At 37.6% G+C, this 27,973-nt stretch overlaps 1 protein-coding gene across 2 annotated transcripts; it reads left to right on the top strand.

Annotated features, from left to right (window-relative positions):
* Window positions 1–27,973, top strand: fgf11b (fibroblast growth factor 11b). Of its 2 annotated transcripts, none has more exons than XM_020930265.1 (5): window positions 1–193; window positions 17,345–17,455; window positions 18,496–18,599; window positions 27,027–27,225; window positions 27,837–27,973. In XM_020930265.1, exons 1-5 carry the CDS (start codon window positions 1–3, stop codon window positions 27,971–27,973), a joined length of 744 nt encoding a protein of 247 aa, XP_020785924.1. The 2 variants fall into 2 exon arrangements, with proteins under 2 accessions (XP_020785924.1, XP_055004568.1); XM_055148593.1 differs by lacking the exon at window positions 1–193 and adding an exon at window positions 12,182–12,197.

Consider the following 27,973-nt stretch of genomic DNA (forward strand, 5'->3'; position numbering starts at 1 on the left):
ATGGCAGCTCTCGCCAGCTCTCTCATCAGACAGAAACGGGCAGTCAAGGACGACCACGCCAACCGACCGGTAGCCAGCAAACGTAAGCCCTGTCCCAAGAGCAACAAGTCCCTGTGCCAGAAGCAGATCCTGGTCCTCATCTCCAAAGTGCGCCTGTGCGGGGGTCGGAAAGGGCGCAACGAAAAAAGGCCAGGTGAGTCACCCTCTTCTAACCAATGACGACTCATTCCCATCAGGCATTTTTGTACGCTTCGGACGTCATGGAATTAGGTTTATTATAAAGACGAGATTGTTTTGTTGTATAATACCAAAAACAAAGATTCATATTTTGTGTCTCTTTGTGATGTCCATAATTTCAAACCCCCTGGACTCTAAAGCTTGTCGTTCATTGGAGGTCTTCATAGCTCAAGTCTGTGTTGTCTCAAGGCTGGTTGTCTCCTGAAGGTTTTACTGGATAATATTGTGATGCCAGGAGAGCATCATTTTTCCTTCACCCCCTGTCAACTTAAAAAAGGGAAATATTTAATGTTCTCTACACCATTGTTTTATGTTGAATTTATGTTGAATTTTGTAACTGTTGGTGAGTATGTACATTTTGAAAACGTCAAATACTGTAGTGTAGTGGTTCTCAAACTGAGGTAGGGGTACCACTGGTGGTAAGTTGGCTGTTTCTGGTGGTGGCAGTTCTAGTATTCATTTACTGTAGTTCAGATACTTATTTGTGTGCTTTGTCTTACTTTGTCTTTGCCAGTGTTCAAAAGTATTAGTAATTCTTGAGACCAGGTTTAGCCATTTTAGGCTGAAGTCCTGTAATAAACCTGGTTTAGTTCTGTTAGTACTAACAGTGCTCAGATCTGAAAAGTTTAAGAGCCACAGCTGTAGTGACACCATGATTCATTTCGTATCAGAACTATTAAGGTTTTTAATTTATAACTGCACACATTTTCTCTGTATCTATGCATAATTTTTTGCTGGATGGTTAAGATGAGTTATGCAAACTACAGAAATATGGCAGAACAAACATCTATCATAAAGAGGCCACATGCTTTCATGGCTGATTGGATAAGAAACAGTGAGTTTTGCAGACCCCCTCCTCCTCCTCAAACCCCCGCAGCTAAAGACTGCATCTAAGCAGATTGAACGTGAGAACGATGCGCGAGCCTGCACTGGGGATGATGAGTACTTTCATTTCATTTGCAAGCCTCATGTCATGCAATAACTGTAGAAGTCAAAATTAGGTTTTACATTTTTTGTCTAAATATTTTTAATTAACCAAATGTGCCTGTGTTAAGGATGAATAACAGTTAGACAAAATAAACTATATTCATTGCAATGTTAGTTTTAAGTCAAATTTATAGGTATGGGTACAGTTAAAGTAATATGTATAAAATAAATATATATTCTAATGTATACAAAATATTTTCACAAAACTGAATGGATTCTCAAATAATAATAATGAAAATAACATGACATAACAAATGATTTCACTGAAAAGGTCACCATTTCCAGTTTGTGCTGCATAATCTGTCCAGTTGTGTTTTATGTAATACCAGATGTTTGTATGTGCTTTTATGAAATGCAGTTTCTGAATATGCTCAAATGTAAATAATGTGCTTTCCCAGAAATACTAATACTTCCAAGTTCCAACCTAAACAAAAAGGATTTAGTAAGACTAAGAAGCAAGATTTAATCTATAGATGTAAACCAGCCCCTACAGTGATACAGTGATCACTTCACAATATGGCATTTCCTGCTTCCCATTTCCTATAAGTTACAGAAATGATTAACCAAGAAACCTAAAGCAAATCAGTATTTGAAGTAATGCTGGAGTTCATAACATACTGTAATACAATCATAGCAGCAAGGAACCGTACATGCAGTAGTACGTACCACTAGTCACCAGGACAATCACTCAATTACATTTGTTTTTTATTTTATAATTTTGTGCAGAACACTGTGGCACTGCAATGCCTTTATAGCTTCTTGCACAGAATGAAGCATGAATAGAATTTCACCATGCAGGGCTGCTACTTGAATAGGATGAAATTACTGACTAACTGGAAAATTATTGTGTATTAGACCACATGAATCGTATGAAAAAGGCAATGAAGTGACGAATGATCAAAAATGTGCACTAATCATTACTGAGGAAATGTTTGATTAATACTTATTTGAGGTAATACATTAATGCACAGCTGAGTGAAGAAGAATTATAAATGTCATCTATCAAAGTTCACTCACAAAAAAGCTCATTGTAGGGTAATCAAAACAAATTGTGTTTAATTTGATTATGTTATATAATGTAGCCTTTAGGAAAGGCTGGAGATCATTATCTCAGTCTTTAGTTCTTTAACTGTTTTTATGTATTTTATTGTTGCATTTTGTATAGACTCATTTAGAATGCTAGTTTTACGTGAATGTTTTATTTTTTCTGATGTTGTGACTGATGCAAATTGGGATTAGCGTGTTATGTTGTCCCCTGCCAAGTCCATCTTAGATAAATCTTATCTAAACAGTTACTGTTACTTTACTTACTGTTCACTCAACACAGCCATTCAGTAGTTTGAAATCACATCTAGTTTGATTCAGCAAATATGAAACACTTAAAAAATATATTTGATATATTTCCAGTGGATTCACTTTATGCTAAAAGTATCGAGGGCTGCTTAATTATGGGAAAAAACAAGACAATTTAGTGTCAGTCTCAGTAGTGTCTACTGAGAGTCCATAGCAATGAAGGCCTAAATTTTCCTTTGGGGTGCATTAACTATTTATCCAATACCCATCTCTGCAATTAAATGCGCAGTCTAATTCTGATTATTATCTGATTTTTTGAGTTATAAGATTATTAAAATGAAATGTAAGTAGCAAAATCAACTAATTTCTTTCTGATCATAGCCCCTCTGATCACTCACATCAGATTCCGTGGTTTGCATGTCATTTAAATAATCTTAAAGGCCCAGAAATCTGATAATAATCAGATTTTGGTGAGTGTGTGAACATAGTTACAGACATAGAGAGGACAAGTGGCCTCCACCCAAAAGCATTTCTCCCAAATGGATAGATAGGGTGGTCAAAATATCAATACCCAAATACAAATGCTAAAACAGACTACTGGTTTGGACAAGCATAGATACTGGGAAAAAAAAAAAAAAAAAAGGCTATATCAGAAATAGATATAAAAACACAACAGAAACTATTATTTTGTGTTTATAATTACACACCATATTGTCTGAAGAATTGTATATTATTATTATTCTTGTACTGAAATAAATATCAAGTATCAAGCCTTTTCTTTATTAACAAAATCAACATGGAAGTGGTATCATGACAACACTGAGTAACATGTTTACAGTTGCCCTATTAGCATCAGTGCAGACAACCTTTATTTATAGCCATAAAGTAAAAGACATACGAAGGGATATGGGCAAATGGTAATATCATTTACACTCAGTTTACAGGAGACTTGCATATACTCTCAGTAGAGGTGAATGATTTGGGAAATAAGTGATGCTGTGATTTATGTTTTACTAGTAGGACTCTGTTCAAAGTTTACATTTTAAAAGCATTCAGGATAATTAACAAAAAGAGCAAATAGAGCTATGAAATGACAAATTAATACAAGAATCATGTTTATTTCAGAAGATATTTGTATAGATCTAATCTATAGGGTTCAAAGTTGTGTCCATTCAATTTGCAATTTTGATTTGATTGCGATTAATCTGACTTTACTATTGCTAGTCCAGATAAACTAATACAAAAATCCCACCTCCCCACTGTCAAGAATCTATACTGTTGCCCTCTTTTCCAATCAATTCAGCTCATTAATGTCTAGTGATTAATCGATAATCAGCCTCTTAGTTTGTTCAAGGTGAAATCTGACTTGAAGGAAACCAGAAGGGGTGGTATTGAACGGCCCATCCCCACGCCTCTGTGCTCTGTCCAACCACTAAACAACTGGACTGACTACAATATAAATATCCATGTGGAAAGGCAACTCTCAGCATCTGATGTAATGCACAGATCGACATCCCAGAGCAAGGAGTGGGCTGTTTGGCATGGTGGTACATTGTAGTATGTTGTCAGCAGCATCCCCCCAAAAAAGAGACCATCATCAATAGGGAGAGCACAAGAGGAGGCCCCCGGTTGGCAAGCTCCGGACCGGGTTACAAGGAGAGATTCAGCAAAGGATAGCATTAAGCTGACCCCAGGAGATCAGGGCAAACCTGCAAACTCGCTTACTCGACAACACCTGATCAGACAGTGCAGTGTTAGGTAGCTCCCCATCAGAACTTTAGTGACTGTAGCAGGGGTCAGAGAGGGAGACACACAGAGAGGGAGGGAGTCAGGGGGGGAGGGAAGGGAGAGCCCATGTGAACTCAACCGAAAAAGGACAACAGCATCGGGCACATGGATAATAAAGAACATAGCAATAAAATAGTGAGATGTAGCATTCAAAGTTTCACTAACCAAACATTGCAAATTACATCTCACTTTTGCACGAGGGAATACCAGATTCTAGTAGATGAAACACATTTCTTCCTCCAAAGTCTGAACACTGCTCCAAACTACCTACTTTTCCTGTCAGAGAACATTACAAAGACTCAAGCTGATCACTGACGATTAAACGAGTCTTGATGAATATACTGTACCTTGATTAATCCGGTTAATGGTACAGCCTTGGTTCAATGTCAAAATATGAAATAAGGCATTGTTAAAGGGTTTTGTTTGTAGAGGATGCTTTGCCAGGTTCTCTCCATGGAGTTGTTGCCTCAGATGTTCCACAGTATGTTATTACACTTATTTATCTGTATGGAAACAGCAAGGAACACCATGGAGCCATGTTACATGTCAGATCTGTGCAGAGGCAAGTCCACTCACAGTAAGAATTCAAGTTTTTAAGTTAATAAAAACCCATGTTATTCAGTAAATGCATAATGAATACATTTAAGACAAAGCAACAACATCTCTGTGGAGACAAGAAGATTGCAGACCCTCCACAAGAAAAGTTATACAGTGGACCTATAACAAGAAAGTATGCTCAAATAATGTAATTTAGTATAGTGTAAGAATGAGAGGGTGGCTCTTGCATCACACCAAGAAGGTCCCTGATTCGACTCCCGGGCCTTTCTGTGTTGAGTTCGCATTTTGTCCCTGTGTATGAGTGGGTTTCCTCCGGGTGCTCCGGTTTCCCCCATCAACTCAAAACATGCATAATAGGCAAACTCCACCGGCTAGGGTAGTCCTGACTGAGCAAGCCTAGCTCAAGATCTGGAGATGGGTCCCCGGGCGCTGCACTGCGGCTGCACACTGCTCCCGCCAGGTTGCCCCAGCTGTGTTAAAGGATGGGTCAAATGCAGAGGATGAATCTCAATAAAAGTATACAGTAGTGTAACATTAACCTTATGGTACTTGATGCAAAAGAATTAATATTGATTTGAAAGATCAAACTTTTTTTCTGATATGTATTGCCACATTTAAAGAGTTTATATATAAAGTAATTACTAAAACAACTTGAAATGTCTTTCATTTTGAAGCCTGTTTACATAGCTCTACAAGAGACAATGAAACCAAAATGAAGGATCAAAAGCACTAAAATTCAGTGTTACTAAAATGTTATGACGAATATATTGTGATAAGGTAGTCAGTCTACAGCAAAGTGAATGCAGATAGGAGGGAGATTAAGTAAAGGTGGGCGGGTGAATCAGTGTGTTGTGTAAAAGCTACATGTGGAGAAGAAGATGAAGCGCAGAAATCATGGGGTTAGATATTAACTGCCTCTGCACAGTGCTTCAGCAGAAACATTAAGCACTTTTTGAATTGTAAAGCAGGTAGTCTGATGTTTAATATGATTCAAAATGGTTGTCTTATTAGTCGTGTGCTGCTGCTGTTGTTTTTGAGTGGGCGTGCAGCCTATGTGCCACTTCAAAATGTTTTAATTGGCATAATTGATGTGCAACACCAAAGCTACAACAAGACCAGCATTTCTCAGACAGAAAATGTCTGCAGTGTGAATATGCATTTCCGGCATCTTTTTAAATGATTATGTCTTAGTTGATTTTGTGTGTTATTTAAATTTGGTCAATATTTAAAAGGGCCCATATTACAAAATTTTTTTATCTTTGTAATGTTGTTTCTTCATCAAAAACATACCCGGAGTTGTGTTTTGTTTCATTCACACATAAACGCACACAACCCTGCATATTTAGGTTGTTAGAGTTGGTAGAGTTCTTCTCTCAAACAAAAAATACTCTGATCCACCGTGTCATGTCATGTGGTAACACAGGAAGTAATTTACTGTGTTTTAAAGTCTATATACCGTCACTAGAATCATTTGGATAATTTCAATCCTGGAATTATCCATTTCTACTGAAATAAAAGTAGCTAAAGTAAACTTGGAAACTACAACTATGTGGCATCACAAGGTGGAACAGAGCATTTTGAACTAATCACACAGGACATGTGTGAATGAAACAAAACTCGTAGTATGTTGTTGAGGAGATAAAAGCATTATAACATGGCATAAAGCTCACGTTTAGTGAAATATGAGAGTTTTAAAACAAGTAATAATGAATTTAAAGGGTGTTTACCAAGTCTGAGGCTAAATAAGGCTAAAGAGGTTAAATAATAACTACATTGGATGGCGAACAACAGAACTGCCGAACTGTCCAACTGCTAAGAAATCAAAAAGAATTGTGTTACATTTCTTTGGCTCTCTGTCAGTTACTTTGACCTCTCTGCTTTTATCTGTTTAATAGACTTAAGGAGTGCATTTTCTGATGGAAGCATTTTCAACCAGACATCAGACAATACATCGCAACATTTGGGCAGTTGAAGGTGCCCTGTCTGGTCAGCCATGTTAATCGTTTTTTCTCTATTCTAAACAAATCTAAACAAGGAATAGAGCTGCTCCCTGACCAATCGAGTCTGATTTCCAAGGGGACAAACAAATTGGGGCACACACAAAAAAAAAAAAAAAAAAACAGTAACATGAGCCAAACAATGCACCACCCCTTTACCGTTCGACCTCTCATCACGCTATTTCATCTTGCAGTGATACAGACTCAATTCAATTCAAGTTTATTTATATAGAATATTTAAAACAACTGAAGATAACTAAAGAATTGTACATTATTAAGTTGTAAAATAAAAAAAAAATAGTATTGTCTTTATTTGTGCTAAAGTATACTACAATAAATTGCAATTCTGATCAACTTCTAACAAAACAAGAAGCCTAATTTCTCACTGCTCCGAATAGCACACATTACTGTCCCACCTACAAATGCAATATCTTTTAAACTTGGTTCATGTCAAGTGTATTTCTCAGCTCAATAACTTTGTGTCGCCTGGTCATTTGCCTGTACAACTAACAAGACACACTCCCAAACTGCAGTAGTGTTTTTGCCAACGCTTGATTGCTTTTAAGGTCACTCCGCCACCAGGGATTTTCAGCTTTAACCCTTATTTCATCAGGAGCTTCTAAATATGTGGTACCAAGTGAGAGGGGTACAGCTGGTGAGCTCTTAATAGCATACAAGATGAGGACATAGATTACAACCGCAGCCCAACATGACTTTGGCCGCTCTGGGTGAACTTTTATACACCCACGATTAGAAGGCCATAGTTCATTTATTTTAATTTAAATTTATATAACACGGTGTCTTTGAGCCTCCAAATCTTCTTAAATGAAGTCACATTGGAGGACTTGTTTTTGTCAGAGATTAGATCTGATAATAAGTCAGAGGTGACAGTGTTGACAATGACCGTAAGTCTTAGTCTAAGTGGCCAAGCGAATGGATTTGTGCACAATAAAACAACCCCCCTTTAACCGAGTGTCCCAAAGAGTGCACCTTAACCTCCTACACTATGCGGCTAAATTAAATATGTGGGTGGCTTTATTAAAGATGACAAGGACAAAGTGAAGCTGCGACAAGAGAAAGACAGGGGAAACACTAAGCGGCAGACATGTTGAGAGGAGGACACAAATGTGAATTGGGGAAAGGGGGGTGTTGGTGATGGGACATAGAAACAGAGTCACAGCCAACAATGTGTGCTGTTTTCAAAGTAGCAATATGGTAACATGGTGGTGACTTATCCATGTGTTTTGTAAGTGTGAAACATTTGGACTGTTGCAATTAAGAATTTGAAACCTAAATGTTATATCTGTTGAATTGGAAAAAAGTTACATATAACAGAAAGCTAACAGTCACTTTACTGCAAGAAGACTGAGGTTGTGTTATTGCTACTTTAAAAATATGTTGATGCCCCAACCGATAAAGTCTTCCTTTTTAAGTATATAGAGCAAAATAAAACAGATGAGTTAAGACTTCAGCTAAACAACCTAAAACATTTGATAACTTGACCTTGTATAAAAGCTCCTATGGATCATAAGCTACTGAGAACTGCACTGTAGTTTAAAACTGGTTTACAACACAAGAGACCAACACAACATGTTAGCTAGCGGCAATGTCAACCACAATGCATTTGTACATTGATCTAAAAAGGCTATGTGTTATGTGCTGTATTCAAGGTATGCATTTTCTGCAAGCAGCAGGCACTGAATATTTCTTCTTAGTATTTATTTTTTGCATGAGATTTGCATGAGGTAGGTATTACTTTTGCTCATGTTTGAACACTGTATATGTTATGTATATTAAGGAGCCCATTTCCATCCACACATACATATTGTGCATATTTTGTTCTGGATTTCCAGTCATGCTGCTAATCTCTTCTGATTATTTCCTACTTCACAGTGAGAGGAAAAGCATATCAATCCTAGCCTAAATTTGAAAGTCTTTATTGTCCACACTCCAGTTCCTCTCGTTGTTTGCCTGCCTCTGTGATCATCACTCGATCTGACTGCTTGGGACCCTTCTGGGAGAGCAAAGGCATTTTTGTGGTTGTTTGTTCTGCATATATTTATGTGGTTATTTGTGTTGTTGCTGGAGGGCCTGCATAAATAAGGATACATGAGGTGTGCTCGGGTGTTGCAGTCTTGTGCCTTGGTTCTTTTTCCATGTGGCCCTTATAAAGTGTATAATACATTATTGAAGAGAGGTGTGTCTCCTGTGTGGACTTGTCAGAGAGCTGCACCTGTCTAATGCTAATGAGACACATACACAGTGTGTGTGTGTATGCGTGTGTGCATGTCAGTGGTGTCTGATATGTCAGCAGCATTAGTAAGCACAGGTAACACAGCAGCACTTTGTGCTCCGTGTCATTGTCATGTCTCAGTATTTACGAAGCATTGTAAGAGGGAAGTGTGAGGTCTGCCTCAGATTACACTATTTTCTCTGTAGATCTCTGTGGTTGTGTTCTTTTCTTACAGTAAGAACAGAGGTGGATTTCCCCTGACAATATAAATACAAAAGTAATGTTTGGCATTATTAAATACACATTATCTTGTGATAGCGCTAAAAAATCTCATAATAACCTTTGTCTTTTTTCCCTAAAAGATAATATTACACTTCCAAATTGCAGTAAAATCCCATAGGATCTTTAAAAAAGCATATTGTAAGGCCATGAGTGAGCTCAAATAGACCCTTTGGGTTTAAAATGTACATTTTATATTTGATGGTCTCTGTTTCACATCATCAGTTTCATGAAATCTCTATTCTGTGCCTCAGCCTTTCTCTCTCTTGTCCTCTTGTTCTCTCTGTATCTTCCCACCAGGTTGATAATTACTAGCAGCTCTGTGGAGCACATGGCCCAGTTTAGAGGAGGGAAAAGGCAGGAAACTATGTTCTCCTTTTATTAGAAGTAGAATCAAGCTCCACACCAGAGACACTGTTCCTATTCCATACAGTATGGCCTTACATGCTCAGGTAGTAACGCGGTGAATGTGACATTAAGCCTAATTTAGCATTATATTTTAATAGACAAACATTCAATTTCTAATTGTATATATTTTGTGGGTCAATCATTTTGGTTATTTTGGTTAATCAGGACTGTGAGAAATAACTACCGATTCAGCAATTTATGACAACATTATAATGTAATTAGCATTTGTCCCCCATCCTCTCTTTACATTAATGGGGTGTATGCTATCGAGCAGCATTTGGGGAGTCCTGGTAATATATAATCCTGGGAAAGCCCCTGTATTTCGGTCGGTCAGTGAAGAGGAGGAAGTGCCCTTGGCCGTGCACTGAAGCAGACCCCAGTAATTACCTCCAACCTTATCGAGAATAGGCCCAGTCACACAGTGGGAACAAATCAAGGCAGATCAGTATGAATGTAACGATAACCAACATCGAGCCACACACTCCACTGATTGGTGATAAAAAGCCCAAGTCTACTGCTTATTTTTCAGAGCAATTACATCGGCAGCGCAGAGTTTAAGTGTCCTTGATGGCACTGGTGATGCATGAAGCGATTACCTTGGGTTCTTATGTGCATTGACCTCATTTATTCCGAGACACATAATTGCAGTGTGCATGGCTGTAGGATTAGGCTCCAGTCTACCCCAGGTGATTTTCAAAGTGATTATCGGTGCTGAATGTAAATTGATGAGGGGCATCCCTGTGTAGAGTGTGCAGCGAGAGGCGCAGAGCTGGGATTAGCATGGAGCCCAATTTAATAAACACAAATGCTGTGGTGATTGGACTGTTGACAAAACATGCCTTTACAGGCATATTTATCCTTACAAGAGACAGATAACAGTATTTTCAGACATTCTTTAAAGAAAGGAAATATCAAAACCAAACTCTCTCAAATACCGTTACTGTCAGTTCTGAAATAACACAAGATTATAAATAGAAAACATGCCAGGTCATAAATCTTTCATTGTATTGTGTGCATAACAGAATGTAAAACAAAACACACAGCAATTAATATTAAAAACTCTCAAATCAACACATGTATTGTCTAAGTCAAAAAAAAAAAAAAAATATCTATATATATATCTATCTATCTATATATATATATATATATATATATATATATATATATATATATATATATATATATATATATATATATATATATATATATATATATATATATATATATATATATATATATATATATATATATATATATATATATGCATCTTGTGTTCTGCTTTAAACTGTATCTGTTATTCCTCTATTGGTCACAGTCCCATTGGTCTTTCTGAGTTTGGTCAGCTGGGCCGGGGCTGCTGAGTCATCCCTGAACACAAACTCTTTGTGACCCACACTCCAGTGACCTGCATCAGCCACTCAGGACCACTCGTGTCCCCTCATGTCACCACGGTGACAGGTGTGGCCTCCCCACACTCTGCAGAAAACACCCTGGTGAATGGAGTGCCCTGTTGGGTGCTTCTGGTAATATCTAGTGACAGGGGGTTAGCCCTGTGAGAGAATCTGCAGTCACTGCAGATACACAGATACACAAGGATACACAAATCTATTTACCTCTGGGAGGAAAACAGCTTCATAAAACACTACACAATCATTGAAACTACTGTACTGAACAAAAATTTGATGTATTTATTAATAATACAGTCTGTCATGCTGTCTGCTACATCTGTCTCAGCTATAGATGCTGGACAAAAATATAATGTATGCAATAATAACCAAAGGGGAGAGTTCTGCTTGGATGATAAAGCAATAAAGCAAAAAGTGTCATGTCAGTAATCTTGGCCACAGCAGGGGGTCACTCAAATGCTGCCTATTGTCCAGCCCAGTAAGATGAGGGAAAAGATGGATCTAGTTTTGGAGTCAATCCCCTGAATCTTAATAGAAAAACATGGCCATGAATACAAAAGACAAGAATATTTTAAACCAAACCTCAGAGTCCAAACCAAAACACACTATTACATGCATATGTCCCCAAATCTACTTACAGTATTAAACCACAGGATTATTCAGGATATAAGCTCCTATTTGGTTCAAGGGAGGGGTTTGCCTCTAAATGCTGATGCATCATTTACTCTATGTGTTTAAAATGAAGCAATGTGAAACATTTGCTCACAGTAGATAACATGAGCTGGCAATATGAGCTGAGTTGACACTTTTATACCAGATTTTCTTTGTCAACCTACTTCAGTTTGGTCAAGACTCCTCACAAAATCCACTCTCACTGTTCACACCATGCACATTTCAATCATTCAGCCCTATTCATTCATATGGGTCTATAAAAACAACTGTGTATGCTTTTAAGTGGCTAATGCAGCAGTTCTGTATGTCTGTCAGTTAAATAGATGGGTTTAACTCCTGGTGAGATTTTGCTGTCACTTATAGATATTTATGGTTCACTTGGGAGTAAGCATTTAATATAAAAGTGTGTGTAAACATTTGTTTAAATATTAGCTACATAACATGGTACATCAATCTTATCTGGGAGAAAAGCTCGTCTTTGTGAATATTGTTTTCCTTCCGAGGCAAATACAGAAAATGACTCGTGAAAAACGACTTCTAGTGAGCACTTCTTTACATTTTGGCAGAGGTTTTGCAGGAACCCTTTTGAAAAGTTAAGGGATTGGAATTGAACACAATTTAAAATAGTTTATTGTATAATGTAATTGCAGACTATAACAGAAACTGGCGTCCCTAATATCATCTATTAACAAATGCGCTTGCTGTTTATTTGTAGTATGTGGTTCTGTTGAATGCCTACATTGATTACAATAATAGTCACGTATTCTTAACATATAGATCATAAACTTGCAACATTTTAGAATCCCAGTAGTTTAAAATTGGATAGGTCAGAATTATATGGTAGTGTTGAAATGTCAGTTTGCAGATTCGTGGATCTGATTAGGCCTGTCATGATGATTACTATATCAACTTATCATTCAATATATGAAAACTGGAACAATATATTTTAGGGGTCAGTATTTCTTGTGTGTACATTTTCTTTGCACTACTGTGAAATGTTTTTGTTATATTTTGGCTATATGATAAGATTTAAGTCATAAAAGGTTGAATCAATTATGTCCATGACTCTTTACAGATGCAAACTAAGTACTGAAGTGTTTTATTCTGATTTATTGCAGCTCATGATTTTTTAACAATATTGTACATTTAGAATAGGATTTGTGGTTTAAATCTGTTCTTAGCTTTTTGTGTCAGTGGCATGAATTAGTTTCAGTACTATTGTTTATTGTCTATATTTATTTTTAATAAGTAAATAACAATATAGTCCACTTCAGAATTTGTTATCGTGACAGGTCTAGACCTGGTTTGTGGTTATTATCTCTGTAATTGCTGGGCTTATCCAAAAATGAACACAAAGTTTAACATCTTCTCTGTAAGTATAAATTAACAAAAGAGATGTTTATTTTATATAATAGCTTCAGAAAGTGATGCCATTATTCAACCTTTAAAATGTGATTGTTGTCAACTGAAAGGACTTTAAGCCAAAAAATAACATGACAGTCCCAAACAAATATTGATAAAGTTCAACATTTATGGATCAAATATTTTCTCCCAAAAACAGCACATTTGCAATAGTGTTACATAGACCTTTGCCCTGCATCTGAAATTAAGACATCATTGGATTCTAGACTTTACTTTATTGAGTCTTCAGATGTCAGGAGGACACGTGACCTTAGTGTTCTCATTGGCCGGTGTTTAGCCCAGTGGTGAGATACAGGCGCACACTGTGAGTCACACTAACACAGCTCTCTGTGCTCATGTAAACAGCTCTGCATGCTCCTCTAATCCAGCAGAGGTAAACCGCTGTCACTGTTTGTCACTATCAGTCACTGCTCCTCTATGGCTTATGCAGCAACCAAATGCACCAGCACCAACTCAAACATTTTGTAGAGCCCAGAAATAGTACAGATGAAATAACTAAAATAATAACAGCCGATTTTTAAGTAGAAAGATATAAGCTCTGAGCATGCAAAGAAACATGTACATTGAAGAGTTAATGTTAATAATCTTCTTACTTGATTACATAATTTTTGTAATAATTTTAGAATGTGATTATTTGCAGTGCCCTCATCCATCATAAATAATTCAATGGGCAATATATTGGCAAAAGAATTATGTAAAAGCACTGATATATCAATCAAAAATTCTTACTAACATTTGCAAAGAACTCATCATGGCAATCCAGTATCTAGTAGAAAAATCACCAGGTTTAAAATAAAATTACCCTTTTTTATGGTCCTGAATTTGCATTTTTAAAAACTAGTAAAATAGTCCAGCAATGTGTTATATTTCAATTTGTCAAACTAAAACGTAAAGTTGTTTTTTTTTAAATTGTGTTTTCAAAGTATTCTAATATTTTGCAATTAAGTTTGCACATCTTCCATTTGGCCTTCATTAACTTCATTTACTCCTAATTTCCCTACAACTCGTAACCTTCAAAAACCAATTTCAGTGCGGCGGCTTTGAGCAGGTGTGTAGCGTTCAGAATGAGTGCGTTCAATTCGTTCCTGTGTTATGATTAGCAGGCTGCATAACTCGCAGGCATGACAGAGTGTGACAGATTTGTATAGCAGCCCTGTGTGTATTCAGCCCCAATGCCCAGACACTGCCATATTAAACACTGAGGCACAGATGCTGTCAATAGTTTTGGCACAATGCACTCAGGGAGCCAGAGCAACACAGCTATTTGATTTCACTCTGTTGTGATTATACAGTTTGTTCATTTACATGTGATTAGGGCCAATTTGCTGAAAAAGTAACACACTTAAGTAGCTGTTATGTGTTTACACTGAACAAGACAAGTACAAACTGCTAAAAAGATCCAACAAAAGTACAGAAATTATTACCTATTTTCTTTTGCCTTTCTGCAATAAAGTTACTGCACTAATTAATCATTTCTGCAGGTTATTTGCTGCCTCTAATGACTGAAGGCTTCAGTAGGCAGCGCTGCTTTTTGCGCCACTGAGCAAAAATGTATTAATAACTTTTCAGCATATTAAAATTCATGCGTTGAAGCATTATTTGCCTCTGTTTACAGTCATTAAAATGTAGTTTGTGAACTTACATTGTAGTCACAAGTTAGGTGACTTGTATTGTAGGAGATTTTAATTACTTTTCTGGCAATGTCTATTATCATTACATTACAAAATAGGAGCAAAATTTAACCAAGAAAGAATTTGCACTACAATAGACAGAAAATCAAATCTCTAACTAGCACACTACAAAACCATGAGATAAAATCCTGATATCAGACAATCATAAAAGAAATGAAATGCCAGAAGCTCAAATGTGTTTGATAACAATATTAAATAGAAAATATAGTCAGTAATTGAAATTTGTGATAAAAACTGGCCTATGATAAGCCTCTATATATTTTGTACTGAATGAGTGCTTGCCAATCAGCTATATAGTGGCCAACAATGTTCATTTGCTAATGCAGTTCAGTGTGAAACTGAGTTTGACATCAATGCACAGTTTTTCCAGACAGAAAAAGTATTCAATCCATGGCCTCATCACAAATACCTGTGCTTTAACTATCCCCTACATGCTATTACGGTCTGTTTATATCGTAATATTAGCAATGTTGTCACGTTTAAATGGAGGGGACGTGTTGGACACAATGGCTTTTGTATCACTGTTGATGTTAGCAAACTGTGGTAATAGAGACATTCGTTTCTATACATGACAGTAAGCATGGGGAGATGTGATTGCTCCTGTATTGCATGAACAGTCTATTGAATTTCTAACCTAAACATGGTTTCTCTAGCGCACATCACCTGTCATTTTTAATGAAAAGACAAGACTTGGCGGTCCCCACACTTCCCATTGCTTCTTTCTCTCATCTCTCATCTCTGCGACTGTGTAATGAACGGCTTCCTCCTCTCTGATTGGATGATGTATGGAGTTATTAGTCAGGATGAAAGCGTACATAACTCAAGAGGAAGACAAAAGAAATGCAAAAGAAAGATGTTTTGACAAGCGCCTTTGAAAGTGGGGAAGATGAGAGCTTGTGTGGTACAATGGGAGTAGGACACTTTGACTGATTCTGTCCCATAGGGTGTAGTCCTGCACATCTTACCTTTGTACTCCCCCTAGCAGTCTGTAGAGGACAGGGTGATAGCACAGTGCTGTGTGTCCCACGTCGGGAAGTGATGAGAGGAAAGGGGCAGAGCTTAAACCAGGAAGGGGTGGGATGTTCCCAGGTGACCACAAATCCACTGGAACCATGACTGATCTTCATCCATGGTTCCTCTGCTCTACTGAAATGCACAAGGAAAGAATGGTTAGATTGTTTAGTTTTAATTTTTTCAGATTTGGAGATCTGTGGACCTTCTTTAGGCCTGGTTTAGTCTGGACTTGGAACGTATTTCTATTTCAGTTCTTATTTATATTTAGTTTAGTTTTAGTTTTAATTATGGTTTAATATTTAGTTTAGTTTATTCATATAATGAAGGTTGTAGCAATAGTGCCATTTTCCAGTAATAGGTGGATGTTTTACTTCTTAAAAAATGTCAAGAAAAGAGGGATTACAATAATCTGACCGTCATATTATTCCTGTGACACTGGTTTGTTTCATTCAAAAAAGCTACTGTCTTTCTTAATTATAATCTGAGCTGAGCGCTTGCTATGTCGGGACAACCCACCATCTGGGTTTCCCTTTTACATCCCAGTGATGAGGCTGGCTCCGGTGGTTACTGTTTAAGACTAAAACTTAAGAAAACTGTGGTAGAAGTCTTTAATGAAATTGAGAGTGAATTTATCGAATACAGAAAGAGTATATGATGTGCAAAATGTGTGTGGTTCTTAAAATACAAACTTTAATAAAGGAAGTGGGCTCATAAAACATTCAACCTCTTCATTATGTTGTATATTACATTTGGATGAATGTTTCTCACTATACTTTGACCTCTGTTGACATGAGCTTTGCTAAAAATATCAGTTCGGAGCAGGAGATGACTAATGTGGGCCTACTGTATGGCTGTCCTTGTGACTCCTGAGCAGTGTTTGGGCAATGCACGTGTTTATTGTGCTGTCTATCAGCAACTTCCACTGTAATTTAAAGTGGTTCTCAGGTGAATTACATTTTGTGAGCTATACATAAAGGGCACATAAGGAAAGTTTTAAGTCAATGCAAGTCAGTAAGTCACTTCAAGAGACAAATGTGCAAGTGTGACTGACTACAATACTGCATCTATATTTTAGTAAATATAAATGTACAAATGTAAACATATATGAAGACTAAATATGCCATACAAATAATTTCAATATTCATCAAAATACATTGCTTGGTGTGTAATTTGTGTAAAAGGTTTGCTACAAAATGGCCAAAAAAAAATACATTTACTACATACTTACTGCATTTAAATGAATGACTTAATTTCCCCTCAAAGAATCTGAGCTCAGTATTAATCTAACCTGCATGAATCTGTTGTGCAGAGTCTTTATTACACAGTTGCTAAGAAGCTCTCCCCTGGTGTCTCTTGCAGAGCCTCAGCTGAAAGGCATCGTGACGCGTCTGTTCAGCCAGCATGGATACTATCTGCAGATGCAGCCTGATGGGACTGTGGACAGCACAAGGGATGAAGGCAGTTCTTTCAGTAAGTCTTTATGCCTTAAAGTCATACAGTACATATACATATTACCAGGGATGGATGAGAACCATATTATCCTGTACTGTATAACGATTTAGATTATAATTATGAAGACATGTATTCAATTGTATTCAACTCTGCTCAATGTTTATGTTTTATGGTGACATTCTATCATTTTAAATTATTCAGCACCCATTACACAGTGGCTATCTCCACACACACATTTCCATTAGATAAAGTATTATACCCTAATTAACAATGGGTTGACATATGTCTTCAAAATATAAACCAGCTAATTAACTGAAAAATAAACAGCACATTAAAAACTCATAACATTATGCATCCTATGTCACTGTTACTTTTTTAATGATGATGTGAATTATTATTATTACTATGAATGTGAAATTCTCAGATTGCACTGTGCGTATTTGATAAACATGCATGTGACTGTACTGAATCTCAAATGAAAAAAAAAAAGAAGTAAATCATCAGCATTTCCCTATTGGTTTATAATAGTAAGGACCATGTTCAACCAAGTTAACCCAAAATGACTATCCGGGTAAAAGAGGAGGAATAGAATCTGCTCAGAGCCACACAGAGCCAGAGGTTGAGATGATGAGAATGTTCCTCCTGACCTTTCACAATCTAAATTTGGTTTGAGACCAGCAGCGATGCAGTGTCTGTCCTTTCCCCTCATCATTCCACACTTTGTATTCGCCTTTACCCCTGGCTAACCTGGTTGGAGTCTTTTTAATGTGCTAAATGTTTTATGATGTTTGTTGGACAGGGGAGTTCTATTTGCCGAGCAAAACATTTCAGTTACATCTAGCGAAGCAGAACATTGTCATTGTGGAGCAGATTTAGAGGCAGTGAAAAATAGAGAAGGTGACATGGTGTTGTGTTTGCTGCACCATAAACTAAGAGGTCACTGGGCTTGAGAAAGATGTAGCATGCGGCGGTGACACTGTGACCATTAAGCCTCGCTACATAAAGCCTGTACTGCTTTCTTTGTAACTACTTCTCTCCCTCTTAACTTTTCATTCCAGCACAGTTCAACTTAATTCCAGTGGGACTGAGAATAGTGGCTATCCAGGGTGCGAAGACAGGACTGTACCTGGCCATGAACAGCGAAGGCTACCTCTACACCTCTGTAAGTATGCCTCATAGATCGCTAATGTACGTGTAAAGGAAATTCATTTGCACTTCATCAGAATTCCCAAGCAGTCTATTAAAAATCTGCTGTTTTAATGCAATTCAATATTCACTTTGGGAGATGAGGTCCATCACTTGACAGTCATCAAACAGATACTACTACACAAAAGCTATTAGCAGTCCAGGGGCACAATCAGGGACATGTGCAAATAATGTGCAAATATAACCTTCATTTGTAAAATAGTTCAGACAAGGTGAATACTATAAATGAAAACAAAATTTGTCAAATATCTTGTTCAGAAAAGGAATTTACATAGAAAACTACAAACTGACATGTTTAAAGGTGTACCATGTAACATTTCTGGTTGAGGACCTGTCATCTACTTGTCTCGTAAATGTGTTTTGGCTGAAATGTTCTGTTGATATTGCACATGAATCTTGCATTCATTCAATTATAGGTGTTTTTATTGGCAAGAAAGACAATCATAATGCTTGCTTTTCAAGGTAAGTATGGTCACCTATGCAAAACTCAGACTGGTAACTTTATCTTATGTATAGTTACCATACTGTGTAAAAAATAATGAAAAGCCATAACATCTCCATGTAAACAAAAAGGTGGCAGTCCTTCTTTTAAAAGGTACATAGTGCACCTTTAAGTTGAGTGATTTTATGGTAATGGGTTGGCAACAGCTCTCAAATAAGTTTAAAAAGGGACAGCAAACAACAATGTTAGTAGTAATTTGTCTTTAATTGCTGTCTGTGTCGTAACTGTATTTATTTTGTGGATGCCCGGTAGCTTTGGTCTTTGCTCTTGTTTTCCTGGGTCATACACTGACTCTGCAGAGATCAGTTACAGACGTTATTGGCACATCGTGTGACAAATGCATATTGTGAACGCAACTAAATTGTATGACGCCAGTGTACCTGTCTGTCCACTGTGCTGAAATATAGAGAGAAAAGAAACAGTGTATGATGTATTCACCGCAATCCATCAAGCTACTTTAGTATGTCCGGGTTAAGGATTGTTTAGATGCAGGCAAATAAGAAGCAATTAGGCATATTTATGGGGACATATTTCTATTAGATTGTAGTTAAGTACAATACAACATATCTGAATCATGCCTTTCTTTGCATAAAAATGACATTTCTTCTATGGGTAATGGAGTATCAAGGGGAGCCTCAGACAATTAGTGCTACAATCAGCATATGTTGCAATTCGATTAAGCAACATGAACGCAACATCTTCAGGATTAAACAGAGGGGCTGTATGTGAGGGAAAAAAATGAATGGTGAACACATTATACTGAGCACTTGTGCAGAGTAATACTTTTTAAGATCCTTTATTATGCAAAACTGTGAGCTTTATGCCATATTATAATGCTGCTACCTGGGGTTGTGTTTTGTTTTATCACATGCTTGTGCAATCCTGAATTATTAGAATGTTTGCATCTCCAAAGCTCAAAATGCTCTGTTCCTCCTTGTGATGTCATGAACCGGTAGTTTTCAGCAGTTTTTTTCAGCTCCTTTTAATTTTAGTTCGGTAGAGATTTGAAATTCCAGGTCTGAAATTATCCAAATAATTCTAGTGAAGGTATATGGAATTTAAAAACACAGTGGAGCACTTCTTGTATTAACACAAGGTAGAACAGAGTGTTTTCTCTTTGAGACAAGAACTCAGCCTAAATATGATGGGTGTGTGTGTTAAACGTGTGAATGAAACAAAACACAACTCCTGGTATGTTTTTGATGAAGGAAAAAACATTATAGCCCTTTAAATATAGTAAATGATGATGGTATTGCAATGTGACCTGGCACATACTGTAAGGCCCTTAAGGGCACTGGTGCCAGATATTGATGCATTTATGGAGTCACTAGTTTATAAAGAGCCACTTTGTATTTAAGAGCCTTTTTATAGTCGACACTTGGTTTTAGACTGGTAGCACAAACATTAACGTTGGTCCAGCTCACTTTATTGTTGAATTGAGTGGACACTCCAAGTTGTGACACGCACGGAGCTCAGGGTGCAGCGGCTATTGTTACTGTTATTAATTACACCTGTGTGTTTTCAGTCAGCCTGTCCACTGCGGATAAGACTCTTTGTTACTATTATTCATGGGGGATTCATGGAGGCATTGTGTAACTGGCTCGTCGGACAAAGCCTGGGATAGTTGGAGGGTTTCAGCACCATGGACAGAGGCACAAGCTTTCACAGTCCTGGTGCAACAGAAATACAATAGACCTAGAAGAATTACATAAAAGCAGACAGGACTGTAGTAGAATATGGTAAAACTATTTTCAAAATAAAATATGTACTTGTGATTTCTCTGTATTTAATATTGTTAAATTTTAAGAGCATTGTCACAAAATGTTCATGGAGACAGATTACGATTTACATTTGATCACAATTTATGAAAAAGTTAGTATTTTTATATTGTCTTGAAGAGGTAACTTTCTTCTGGCAGTTCACATTTCATCCACCTCTCATTGCTGAGGCTGACCAATAGGAGGTGTGGGTGGAAAAAGTTTGTTTGAGCATAGCGCTACCTTCAAGAGACGATTTGTAAAACACAATATGACAATTTTTAAAAAATTATATCATACTATCTCAAAACAGATCAAGGTTCAATATTACCAAGCATGTAATTTCCTACACAATATAATAGTAGTTTCTTTAATAATACTAATCAATTCACTAATCATTTCTAATCAAGGCTGATTAAAATTGTACATTCAGAGGAATGGTCCCATTTTGTCCCATTTTTGTGATTTTCAGTATTGATACTTGTCAAATGAGTATCTCAATGCTAGTTTTAGTATTTATTAGAATGAGTATTGATTTTTTGACAGTCTTAGCCACTGATGCACATTATTTGTATCTGAATAACTAAATATATTTTTTTCTTCTTTCTTTTGGCTTATTCCTCCTGGGGGCACCACTGCATAACATCTGCTGTGGAGTATACACAGATTTGCATAGTAATTTGCAAGGTTTTATGTTAGATGCACTTTCTAATGCAACCCCAACTTTTGTTAAGTGCATTAAAGGATGTTAGCATGTGTTACGTTTGCTCTCATAATTTAGATTTATATGAATTGTACCAAAATAGTTCAAAGATGCAGTAATGGACTCAAATGTTTTGATTGGACAGTCAATATATTTGTGATAATATAATCCTCTTTCTCCCATTTCGCATGTGGTTTGTTGGCTCCGAGCAGATGTGATTGAAGTCCTATTATGTTGAGAAGCTTTGAATGCCGGAGTGGTATTATGCAGATGAGGCATAGAAGGGAGAGCATCATTTCTGCATGTGAAAGTTAACTCTTGAATTATAGCAACTATGCCACCTCATATTATCTTGTGAGTCCCTGATTAGCATGCATTACTGTGGTGCGGAGCTTGCGATAGCAGAGCAGAAGGGATTTCCTCAGCAGCAGTCAATAGCTGTATAGAAAGTCTACACTGACCTCTTTCAGGGACTTTCATATAAAGAATGGTACATGTATGAAACACCAGAACTGCCATCTACTATGTGTGTTATGTAGCATGCCTGGTTTTATAACCCCATAGTATTCTCAGTGGCGTTTGTAATGAGCTAATTTGCTGATGCGAGAGGACGTGCAGGTGGCATGCTATGGCCCTTTATGCATTCCACTGGGCACTGTGTGGACGTGCAGATTTGCCTTCAGATGTAAAAGCATGTGGCGGCAGTGCGTGACAATGCCAAGAAATGTTTTCATTTATCATAAACGCCGCCATCACTGTCACTCCAGAGAAGTTGTGGTGATTGACAGAGTGACTAGCAGCATGCCTCCAGCTCTTTCCTCTGCTCTCTGCATAAAGACGCTGTTTGCTGCTGCTTACAGAGGCTTATTATTTGGCTGTTTCCCTCCAATGTCCTGACAGACTGGCTGTACATATCCTTGTCCTCGCCCAACACGCTCAGTGGTCAGGCTGTTGTGCCAGGATGCATCACGAAAAGGGCCTTGTCTGGGCATAAATCTCAGCCTCACTAGCTGTAGGTGACAATGGCTGATCCTGATACAAAAATAGAGCTTGGCTCTTTCCTGCCCCATTTTATAATCTATGTGCTCCGGAAAACTCCCCCAGACATTAGAACAAGCGAGAGAGAGCAGCATGAGCGAGGCTGCTGCTGAACCACAACAACATGGTGTTAACAGGTAAACCAATGTAAGCCATGCAAATCATCGACTACTGCACTGGACTTCCAGACACACTTCAACACTTTCACAGTAAAAATGATTTAATACATGAAAAACATGGTTTATGAACCTAAACACAATGGAAACTTGAATATTATAATTTGTTTTGGAAAATGTAGTTTAAATGATACAAAAAACATTCAAGATGTACTTCAGAAAATCAATGCCCTGGTGCGGTTTCAGCAAAGAATTGCATTGACATGCAGGACAGCACTGGCAGCCAGATTGCATCGCTCTCAACAGACAAGAGAAAATGGAGACAAAAATAACAGAAAGACTAATTGACCTGAGTGCGAGGAAAGGCTTACAGAGGAGAAAAGGCAATGATAAAGACAAACATTTGGCCGAGCACTTAGGAATGGTTATTCTTTCTGATTAACTCATTTTCCAAATTTATCCAAAGAATTCATTAGAGTTAGTTCTTGGCAATGTTCATGTGGTTGTAAACCTTGGGAGAATGACGCACAGTTACACATCATATTTTGGCAGGACATTGCTAGAATCGTTATTGTTTGTTTACGCATAAACATTGAACCAAGTAACTTTTTTTTTCAAAACACTCAAGTACAAAATCATACGCCAAATTTGCATATAAAGACCACCTGTACTTGTATCTTGTCTGTATGAATGCCAGCACCAATGTTATTGCTGCCTATTGCAGTTTGACAGGGTTTTCCCAGCTGCCAGTCATCACATGCAGCCTCTAGTCCCCTCACATTATTGTCTGCCCTGCCGTTGTTGTGCCACTGTCCCTGGCCTATCATAAAGCATTAGACAGACCATACATGTGTGGTGCTAGACAGTATTAACAGCTAGTCTCATCCTCCCTAAGCCTATCTTAATAAGCGCCCATGCCCTTTTGACTTATGTAACACAGCTACAACATCCACGTTTGACTTGACTTGATCAGTGGCAACATGCCCAACTAGTGACTTTTTTTACACACAGATTACGTCCCATGTGGTGTATGGTAAAGTTATGAATGAACTCCATGTTATGTGGAAATACAGGTCTGGGGAAGCTTAGAGATGGTGCAGCTACAAAGATTAACCTCAGAGGACAGATGACAATACAGTGGAAAAAGCTTGTATGGCACTCTGACCCCTTCTGTTTAAAACAGGCATTGCAGATTATCATTACCAATAATGTGTTTTGAATTCTAAGGCTATATTCTGCCTGCATTAGTTACTCTTACAACAATAAAGAAAACAAATTATTACAAATTTGTCATGCTTTTGCTATGATAATAATATAAACATTTCACTGTTCCAGTTTGCAAGCCAAATGTTTTGCCCTTCTTTTACTACTTCAGTGCTCTAATGTGGTGGGTACGAGTTAGGAGCATTCCCAGTGCATGATGGGATGGAGAGTTAAGCGCCCTAAAGCAGGTAGAATAGATGTAATCAGACACGAGGGATGAAGAAGGAGGTAGTGTGTGTGGGCAGGAGGTGAAGGTTGGGTTGCTGCTCTGCATCATAAAAAGGTTTTTCCCAGGTTCGGGATTCTCAGCACGGATGCTATGTATTACCTTTCCATGTCTTTCATTTGAATTAATTTCCGTCTTGAGACGTATCACAATAATTCATGTTTTTTATTTCGTCACTACCACTCTTCACTGAGGTGGAAATATTCTAAAATATACACTACACTTTTATGGTGACCGTCAGCAGCTGTAAATCTAGATGGTAAAGAAGGACTCAGAGTCCTTGGTGGTCGTTTGTGGTCAGGTCTGGAGGTCACTTCAAGGATGTGTTGAGGAGTAGAGGTTAATTTCCAGTGCACAGTTGTTTACAGCAACAGAGGATACTGACACATAAATATTTGCCCTCAAGAAATCAGATTGTAATAAAAAGAAAAAAATATATAAAGAGGAAACATACATATTAAGTAAACAAATATGTTCTTTCATCCTGTTTTACAGAGATGGCCTTTCTAAAGTTAATGCTTCAAGTTGAATACTGTGGAAGAAAATAAAGGTGCATCAAATTACCAGTGTATCATTCAGATTTTTCAATGAGAAGAAATAATTCACACAAGGTTACTTCTTAGTGATCTCTCTGAAGATGGTCACATTCTGACATGCTAATAATAAGGAGTCAGCATATGAAAGGTGCTTCACAGTGACACTGGAGGTGATCAGTGCAGACAGTCAGAGGTGGAGTTCAAGGGTATCGCGGTCAAGTCGTGGCTTCACTTTCATGACGGAGGTGAGTGTCGCTGCGTGGGGTGCACAGATTAAAGTGCAGTGCTCCGGCTTTAGTCCCAGAGGGTAAAGCACTGAAGCTGGATCTACTCTATTAGCCACAATCCCTCCTCCTCTGCCCTCTCCCTCCTAGTGATCTTCTGCTACCTTTCCTCTCCTTCTGTCCCCTGCACTTCCCAACCCCTTTCTATCTGGCCTGATTAATAATGAATGAAGCGGATCATCTATCGATCCCATCCTCTTTGTGTTAGCACAGCAGAAGATATCAAACCTGTCAGAGGATCTTAAAATAGCTCAGTGATGTGATGTTGTGGGAGAGTTTGTTAAAGGTAAGCCCTTGTTTTTGCAGTGCAAAGAGAGGTGTAAACTGCCCAGCACGATGGCAGGTCAATGACTCAAAAAGAGGTTTAAGCATTGTATTATAATCTGAGTCTAAAGAATGGTGCCTCCATGTGAAGGAGAAAGTTGATGATCTGTGATTAAATGGAAAAGTGTCTTCTCAGTCTCCCTGTCTTTGTGTGTTTTGTATTAAAGTCAGCTAACTTGTGATTCTAGAACAATCCTTCATCGTTCGTGGTGTCACAGAAATTCCTCGTCAGCCTTTTCTGCCCGGCTGCTCTCACTTAATCAATCCAAAAGATCGTCTTTGCTCTGAGACAGAGGAAGGACCCTGTCCAGACTGACAGGCTCACAGAGATGTATATCTGTCGCTACTGGTTAGCATCAGTGAGGAGCATTATGCAGGGTTCAGTAGTCCTTATGTTGAGGACAGACTGCTGGGCCAAATGCTGCTATGACACAATCATTTACAACAAGCAGCTCAACTGCTGGATTTGATCCAGAGGGTCTAATTTGATTTGGTAATGTATATTCAGATGCACTCAGTCACAGACAATTGACATGTCATGAGAGCAGCATGTTAAAGGGGATATATTATGTAAAATCGACTTTTATGAGCTTTTAACCATGTTATAACAGCATTCCTTCATCATTAGCTTACTCAGAGTTCTATTTTGACTGATTCATTGTTCTGAATTTGAGGCGCAAGTGCTCAGACACCATACTTGCAATTACAAAAAAAAATAAAAAATCAGACACTAGGTCATACATGTAGGGCCATAATTTTGAACAATAATAACAAGCAAGTGAAAATCCATTGTTTTCTATGGTGAAGTTCCACTATGAAGAGGTGGAGCCTCGCAGGTCTACAGATTTGAACAGGAAATCAATGAACCTGCTTCTATTATTAAGCTGCTTTAGCAATGAACACAGTGTTAAATCACAATCTATTTATGATATAGTATAATACTGAAAAAAAAATGCATTCTTTAAAGAGATGAGACGATGATATCTATGTCTAACTACAAACAGTGTTTTGATACTCATCTGCATTAGCACTATATATGATTATACACAAGTTGAAGTATTATGCATCACGGACACATACTAATTTAAAAGAATGAACAGTCAGACATTTGTTGTGTTATTACATTCTTAACCCCCACTGACCTCTCATCCTGCCCCATAATCCTCCAATAATATCCAAATCTTTTTTTTTTCTTCTGTCCTATTGGAGTGTGTCAAACAGTCTGTACACTCAGTGGGCAGTGGAGGACTATACTCTAAATATTTTATTAGTTATAGCACTAAGGTGGGTTTCAATGCTGGATCCTTTCATCTTTCCTTCAGGGATGTGTTCTGTTTAGAAGATATGCTCTTGTAATTTCTTCACGTGTGCATTCTTTTCTTAACATTCCCAAAGGAAGGAGAGCTTTCACGCTTTCAAAGAATCTCCAGTCCAGATATAATTCTAGCCTTCCTTTCCCTCAGGGCAAAGTCACCTAATTAATATGTTGCAATGCTGATGTTTATGCTTTTTCTTGTGTGCTCATACATGTATAAAAAAAATCTATGCTCAAAGACTTATGCATTTCTCATGGAGGTCTAAAATAATCTTTATATTTGTTTACTTATATTTTTTATGCTAATGTTTTCTTTTAGGAGCACTTTACCCCAGAGTGCAAGTTCAAGGAGAGTGTGTTTGAGAACTACTACGTGACATACTCCTCCATGCTGTACCGGCAGACCCAGTCAGGGCGGTCCTGGTATATCGGTATCAATCGGGATGGCCAGATCATGAAGGGGAACAGGGTCAAGAAGAACAAGGGAGCAGCTCACTTCCTGCCTAAAGTTATAGAAGGTACACAAAACTTATTATACTAAGTGATATCTAAAAAGCCTGTTCAAATATTTAGAAAACAAGGATAAAATATACATATGTACTACATTCTCATCACAGGAACTGTTGGCTTAAAAAGCATTAGATGTAATAAACTCGCCTACTTATTAAAAATGGCAATTACAACTGAGCCAGGGTTGCCATGAAATGAGGACACAATGCATCATATTATAGAAAGCATTTCTGGGTTTACTGCAAAGCATTTGGATCTGGCAACTCACCAGAAAGCACATTCTGCTTACTGATTGGATAATTTAACTAACTAAAAGGCAAAGTGTTAACATAAGCAACTTTTAAATCAAGTAAAAGGCAATTGTGAATTACGTTACAATTGCCCTTAGTAAATTTTGTGATACTTAGAAACAATATTTTAATGTAGTTTTTGAAATAACACCTTGAGTTAAATTAAAACAAACATTTTGGTGATATATTGTGCAGCCCTAATGTTTACTTACAGAAATAGTTATGTTGTATTTATCAAATGTTTTCAAAACCCTATAAAATCTGATTAACAAAATTGGCAAGTTCCCCAACAACTATTTAAAAATAATTGTGTTCCCTTTATTCTACAGTTGCCATGTATAAAGAGCCGTCACTACATGAGCTGGCCAGTGAACCAGTAAGTCCTCCGAGGAAAACGGTCAAGACGTCCGATTCTCCGTCCCTCAAGAATGGGCGGAAAGAGGCTCCCAAAGCAGACGCCTCATAG

Source organism: Boleophthalmus pectinirostris, unplaced genomic scaffold (assembly GCF_026225935.1).
Source record: "Boleophthalmus pectinirostris isolate CB_2022bp ecotype Guang Dong unplaced genomic scaffold, ASM2622593v1 HiC_scaffold_12, whole genome shotgun sequence".
Lineage (NCBI taxonomy): Eukaryota > Metazoa > Chordata > Actinopteri > Gobiiformes > Gobiidae > Boleophthalmus > Boleophthalmus pectinirostris.

What these genes read in the sequence shown, in the direction of transcription:
- fgf11b (XM_020930265.1), top strand. Translation starts at nt 1, where the DNA reads ATGGCAGCTCTCGCCAGCTCTCTCATCAGACAGAAACGGGCAGTCAAG. An exon ending in GGATGAAGGCAGTTCTTTCA is followed by an intron (nt 17,456 to 18,495) that starts GTAAGTCTTTAT and finishes TTTTCATTCCAG; the next exon opens with CACAGTTCAACTTAATTCCA. An exon ending in CCTGCCTAAAGTTATAGAAG is followed by an intron (nt 27,226 to 27,836) that starts GTACACAAAACT and finishes TTTATTCTACAG; the next exon opens with TTGCCATGTATAAAGAGCCG.